Source organism: Athene cunicularia (assembly GCF_003259725.1).
Source record: "Athene cunicularia isolate RWA chromosome 20 unlocalized genomic scaffold, athCun1 chr20_part2, whole genome shotgun sequence".
Lineage (NCBI taxonomy): Eukaryota > Metazoa > Chordata > Aves > Strigiformes > Strigidae > Athene > Athene cunicularia.
Genome location: NW_020799126.1, coordinates 277,515 through 284,071, shown reverse-complemented (window position 1 = coordinate 284,071; position 6,557 = coordinate 277,515). Strand labels below are relative to the sequence as shown.

The window sequence follows — 6,557 nt, the reverse complement described above, 5'->3', positions numbered from 1 at the left end:
CAGGCACTCCGGGTTCTCCCCACCCGCTCGTGCCTGCCCAAGCAGCCCCCGCTGCGCTCCCCTGCTCCCTGGGGTGCACCAGAAGCCCCCGGAGCCCCCTGCGCAGGGGCCATCGCAGCGGCCTCCCCAGCAGCCCGCAGCCCCCTGGCCGTGACCACCGCGGCTCCCCACTGGCCTGCCCTGCCCGGTGAACCCCAACGGGAGCAGTCCCCAGCGACGTGGGTCCCTGCGTGCCGAGGACAAGTCACTCTCCTGAAGTGGCTTTCTGCTGCCTTGCAGGAGCTGAGGGAAGTCGGGGCAAAGCAAGGGAGAGAAGGATTTAAGCAAGAGCTTAGCGAATCCATCTGTGCTGACATCCATCAGTGTCACTCCTTGGCTGCAAAAGCAATATTTATAAATCACGTTTCAAAACTGGCTACAAATTTGTACAAAGAAACAGATGGGCTGGTGGTAGCAGTTTGTCACCACTGATATTTATATGGAGGAGCAGAGACAAGTGCAAGAGGGGTGAACACACGAGAGGGAAGCAAGTGGGGGACAAAGGAGGGTGCAGCGAGGGAACGCATGAGAGTGAGGGGCAAAAGTGAGGGCGCCCAGGGCGCTCAATGGACTGGAGAGGCGGGGTGGGAGATCTCAAAGGCAGGGGGACGGCACCAAGACGCACTCACATCAGAAGGAGGGGTGCCACCATCTGCACAGGCAGCCGCCTCCTCTTGCTGAGGAAGACAGCGTCGCTTGGCAATTGGGAGGGTCTCCAAACACCCTGGGAATAACCCTGCAGCAACAGCAGTTGTTTTCCCGAGAGCAGAAGGCGGGAGGTGATGCCAGCTTTTACTCATTTTATGCAGTGTTGCACCACATGCAAGGTTTGTGGGATCATTTAGCACGAAGGATTACCCTCTGCAACGAGAGCCTCGTCCCACTCAAGAGAGCAGCAGCTCGAGAGAAATCGGCAGTGCAGGAACCTGTGTCCTGCAGCCTCCCGCCACGCAGCACAGCGGTGACGGCCCGGGGCGGTGGAGCAGGGGGTGCAGCCCCGTGCCAGGGGGTGCAGGTGGGGTGGGCACTGGGCGTAACTCGGTGCACTCAAGCACATTTGCACAAGGTCCTTCAGAGGAAGAGAAGGAAGTTAATCGCTGGGTACGGGGCAAAATCTTGCAGAGAACTAAAGCTGACCTACACAATAAGAAGCAAAGATCTGGTGAACAACTGCCCTGTGAGTGCAGCGGGAGGGACTTGGGTCAGGGACAGCTGTGCTTTTGAGGACACCAAGCAGTGTCAGTCTTTCCAGGGTTATGCCTAAAACTTTTTGCTGCCAGTTGTGTTTTGACTATCCCTAATAATGCTGAAACCAACTGAGCTATCAGGATATTCTGTCAGCAGAAGGCTCCTCTGATAAGCTCAGAACAAACTAAATCAGACCTTTCACAGATGAAGCTGCAAAAACAAAGGAAAAAAATGGTTTGAAAAGCCCCTCAAAACAAAGCAGCATTTCAATGTGGTCTACTGGCTTCTATTTGGGCTGGGCCCTTTAACAAGTAAGTGCATGTCTGGCTGGAGAAGATCCCAGTATCTGCAAGGGTCACTGCTGCCACTTACTGCTGCAATCAGCACCTGAATACACCCAAAACACCAGCCAGAACCAGGAAGCAGCCTAATAACTACCTTTCTGGATTGTTATTGTCCATGCAAACGCAGCCTGACCTTGCTGTCTGCAAAGCCAAATAGCAGCCAGGGCTCAGCCAGCAAAACCCGCATCACGCCCAGTGGTCCAGCAGCAGGAGGGGATGGAGCTGTCAGGAGCTGCTCAGCCAGAGGCGTAAAGAACCCCGGAGCTCCCCAGAGGAATGGGCAGGCCCTGCTCGGCTGCGCTTCCCGAGGGACAGGACAAGCCTCAGGAGATGCAGAGGAACTGGGGTGATGAGCCACCAGCCCGCGGGGAATCCGGCTCCGCTGGCCACGTCCCGGTAGCCCACAAGGGCCGAGGGCCAGCTGCTGCACAGCCCCGCTGCCTCCCAGGGCTCCCAAGTGGCTCCCGTTCGCTGGGGGTACGGGGGCTGCCCGCCCGCCCAGCGGTTCCAGGATGACCCACGCTCCAGGATTTACCTTGGAGAGGGATAAATCATAATGCTCAAAACACGGGCATGTTCATCGGTAAATCCACATCATCTCCTTGCCTGCAGGCAGGTTGGAGGTTTTGCATCAAGAAAAGGACCAAGAGCCCTGAAAACACAGAAGGCTAACCAGGCAGCACGAGGGGAGCTTTGGACCTGTCTGCAGCAGAGGAGAAAGCTGACAGAGCCTCCATGAGGAAATCTGAACCGCTAGCTGCCCAGTGCCACCATCTCAGGACAGCGAGGAGCCCTGCAGAGTGCCCAAAGCATCCACAGCTCCATCAGGCACAGATCACCAGCGCCCACCTCCCTCCCCACAGCCAGCCTGGGGGCTGCAGGACTGGCATGGGCGGCGCAGGGCTTACCCTTGATATCCAGCAGAGAAAAATGGTGGTTGTTGGTGGCTTCAGGTGCCAGTGTGAAGTAGAAACGATGGCCGCTCTGAGGCTCATCACGGTCCACAACACTTATTGTCTGGATCAGCTGTGGGGAGAAAGCAGAGGTGAGAATCGGCGTTGCCTCCGCAGCCCTGCTCGCAGGGTCCGGCCCAGCAGAGCATCACCAGCTTCTGCCACAGCCAGGGAGGAGCCTCTGCCCCTGCTGACGGGCTCGGCTGAGGGACGAGCCAAGCAGCTCCCAGTGTGGCAGCAGCTGCACGGGGAGATGTTCAGGGGAAGGACGGGCAGGCTGGCACCACTCCAGAGCACGGCACAGCATGGGGCTGCTGTGAGTGCTGGTGGAGACTGGGAGAAGGGCTGGGGGACACCCACTACCTGGCCTGGCTTGGCATCCTCACACACAGCAGCTTCGTAAGGAGTGGCGAGCTCGGGTGGATTGTCGTTCACGTCCAGGATACGAATACGGAGAGAGGCTCTGGACACCTGCGAGTGATTATCTGAAACAAAGAACGAAGCAGAGCTTCAGCAGAAAACATCATCTGCTGCTCGCCGGGAGCGAACCCTCCTTGCCTCCGTCCATCCAGAGTCCTGGGCGGCTGCGCAGCACCGCAGCCCTGCCTGCCCGCGGCACAGAGCATCGCTCGGCCTCCCCCCAGCCCTGCTCCAGCACAGAAACCCGGCTGCTGTGCAGCCCCCAAGGACCCCCGGAACGCTGCTGCTGGCCCCATCTACCCCGGGGAAAAGCTGAGCAGTCCTGAGCTGCTCCAGGTCACTCACCACCGATGGGCATCTGCTGCAGCCGGGCAGCACCAAGAGGGGACAAGAGAATTCAGACACGAGAACATCATAGCCCAAGCTGGATCCCGACCCTCACGCCCCAGTAGCTGAGAGGCCAAAGCAGAGCCAGGCTGTGAAACAGCTGGGATCAACCCAGAGCATGGGGGTGATGGAACTTGCCATGTGCACCTCACTGCAGCCGGGGGACCCAGGGCTGGATGCTCCCCACCAAGGCTCAAGGCTCCTGCCCGGGAAACCGGGGCCGTGCACACTGACACTGGTTTCTGCATCACCATCAGCAGCTTGAACTTGAACCTAGCACTGTCTGCCGGCAGGCACAGGGGGTCATGCAGTGAGATCTAGGGCAGCCCCTCCACCCCTGCCCTCCCCAGGCAGCGGTCCCAGGGGCTCGCAGCCCGCTCCCCGCCGTGGGACACAGGCACCCGCTGGTGCTGGTCAGGGAGGGCACCGACAGCTCCATTCACTGCAGCGCTGCTCTGCTCCACAAACGCGCCAGAAAGGTACGCCAAGCCTCGCTGCGAGATTACAAATCACTCTGAAGGGCCTCATGCTTTCTGAAGCACCTCATGCGCTTCCAGAAACGAGAACTTCATACTCCATCTCCTTTGTTTTAGCCAGAGGTTGCAACTGTGAAAGACCCGTTGCCTCTCTCCTCGCTCGGGCAGGAGCTCTGCTGCTTGTTTGTCTGTAAAATTAATGCTGGCCCCCGCGGATCAGGTGGGGGAGGACCTAGGGGAGAGGAGATTTAGCGCTGCTCCATAATTAGCTGGGAACCTAAGCCCCCTCCCCAGAGCTGCCTTCACCCTGTTCTCGCGTTATCACTCCCTCTCACCCAGACCAGCTGCTCTGGTGATTAGATGGTTGTTTTTGGGGGAGGGAGGCAGAAGTCGTGACTAAAAGCCTGGAACTATGTGTTATTTTAAAAGGCATGTTGGTGCAGTGAAATAAACTGCAATTGCTTTCAGGCAGAGAGGAAGGGGGAGGCAGCGGGGTGGGAAGGGAGCGCGGGGGAGGCGGAGGGGTGTGCCGGATGCCCACCGGGGCCACAAGCCATCAGGAGGAAAAAGGGTTCAATTCGTGCAAGAAGGATAACTGCATCTCATCACCCTCTCCTCAGCCTGCAGGAGATGAACAACTGCCCCTGCTGCTTGGCTTGAAGGCTGGCACGGCCCTGGAGGCACTGCCAGAAGGAACAAGAGGAAAGGAAGCAAGAGGAGTGAGGAAGAAGAGCCCGGGAGCCTGTCTCGTCCCCTGTGCCCCCCGGTGCCCGAGCTGGCCGGGAGCAGGAGCCGCTCCCAGTGCTGCCGAACCCTCCCCAGGACCGCTCGGCACAGCGGGGCCAGGGGGCCGAGTCAGGACACCCAGGTGAGCCCAAGAACAGCAGCTTCCCCTCACGAGCACCTCTCCCAGACCTGGTGGGGGACACGGTCGGCGTATTTGGAGCTGGGCACAACCACAGGGCTGTCCTCTTCCACAGCATCAGCCGGCAGCTCCAGGAGTGTTTTATGCCGCACACGTGAGCAGGGTCATCCACGCGCCACGGCGCAGCGCGTGACCCCTCTGCCAGAGCCGTAACTAACATCCCGCTCTCTGAGCGCAGCTCAAAGCACAGTTGTCCTTTCTAAATGCACCCTGTCATAAAAAAGCTCTCCTTTTGCCCCTTCTGAAATTGCTGAAGCCTGAGGCCCACGCTTGCCCTAGCTCAGTGACAGGGTTAAAATCTGACGTCTCCAAGAACATCAAGGTTAGAAATGCAACCATCGCATCATTGTCTGTGCTTCCAGTGAGCTACACGTCGGCTTCTTTTTGTTTTGCCTGTACTGGGATCTATTTGCAGGTTCCTCAAATGCTTTCTTTATCAACCTTCCTCTTCCTTTGAGCCAGAACCTGGATTTATGGGTGGAAAATACAAAAAATGGTTGGATGTATTTGAAAAAAGTTATCTCCAAAACATCTCTGAAATGTTTTCTGTAACTGTGTGGCATAAACTGAATTTACGATGGTCAGAAGCGTGATTAAAGACTGCTGCAGTACCTCCGTGATGAGAGGCGTGAAGCAAGGCACGATGTGCCTGACCCGTGCAGACTGCGCATCTGCAAGGCCAAAAGCTCCGACCTCTCTGCACAGAGAAGCGCAGGTGCACCCCCCCAGGCACACGAGCTCCGGCTCACGGGCACCTACCACAGAGCTGCGGAGCGGGTGGGGGCTGCGGGAAGGCGCTGGAACGCACCCGCGAGGGGCTTTGCCAGGCGGCTGCCGGCCGGGGCGGAGGGTCGCACGTGCCAGACTGAGCGCGACAGGAGAGGAAAAAGTCATCTTCCATTGCAGCGTCTCTCCTCGGTATTCCAGCTCAGCTGACTGACATGCAAATTAGTTTAATTATTTCTTCTTCTAAAATAAATTATATTTTGCAGTGGCTGCAATATGTTGTGTCAGGCAAAATTACATTCAATATTTTTAAACTAATTGATGTCAGCCTTGAGAAAACCTGATTGACAGCAGTGAGGAAACCAGGCTGCTACCTAAATGCTTTCCTAAATTAAAATTAAACATGCCGCTTTTCTGCATTTCCTTCAGGAATTGGAATACTATTAATCTGAAAAGACTGAAGGAGGAGACATGGAAAACACACTGAACAAGGGGGAGATGCTGGGAAGGCAGCAGTGCAGTACGGAGCACCAGGCTGGTGCCCGGCAGTTGCCTTTGCCAACATGGGCTGAATTATTTCAGAGACGCTGGAGCCTGCCAGGGGTGGGGGACAGAGTCCTGCCCACTGCCTCCACGCTGCAGCCTCTGCGCTTCGAGCTCGGTCTGCACCCCCCTGTCAGGGGCTGCTCGACAGGCAGCGAGGGCCGGGCAGCGCAGGACCTGGGTGATGGAGCGGGAAAAAGCCACAGGCCTGCTGCCCAGCCACACTGAGGCAGAGACTCAAATGCTCTGGCTGAATCTTCAGCCACATCCCAAAGTATTTTTTAATTTAATTAATCACGAAAGCAATTTGAACAGGACAATATTCAGATGCAGAACACCAACCACTCGCCCTCTCCCCGGGTTCCAGACAGACAACGCTGGGAGCTCTGCAGCAGCAGCTCAGGGAGGGGAAGGGATGGCAGAGCCACAGCAGGTAAGGGGGGACCCGGGGTTACTGCTGCGCTGGGATCCAGCCCTCACCCCTCCAGACCCTCACACAAACTCACAGGAATGAACCACTTCGCATTTTTGCGCCCAAATCTCTACCGTGAAGCTC

General features: G+C 57.4%; 1 protein-coding gene across 1 annotated transcript in view; it reads right to left on the bottom strand.

Annotated features, from left to right (window-relative positions):
* The window catches only part of CDH22 (cadherin 22), a 78,542-nt gene that overhangs the window by 8,018 nt on the left and 63,967 nt on the right, over window positions 1-6,557 (bottom strand). The window contains exons 9-10 of the mRNA XM_026862350.1: window positions 2,888-3,009; window positions 2,480-2,597 (exon numbers count right to left, since the gene is read on the bottom strand). Coding sequence (XP_026718151.1) covers window positions 2,480-2,597; window positions 2,888-3,009 — 240 coding nt within the window. The remainder of the gene's footprint in view (window positions 1-2,479; window positions 2,598-2,887; window positions 3,010-6,557) is intronic.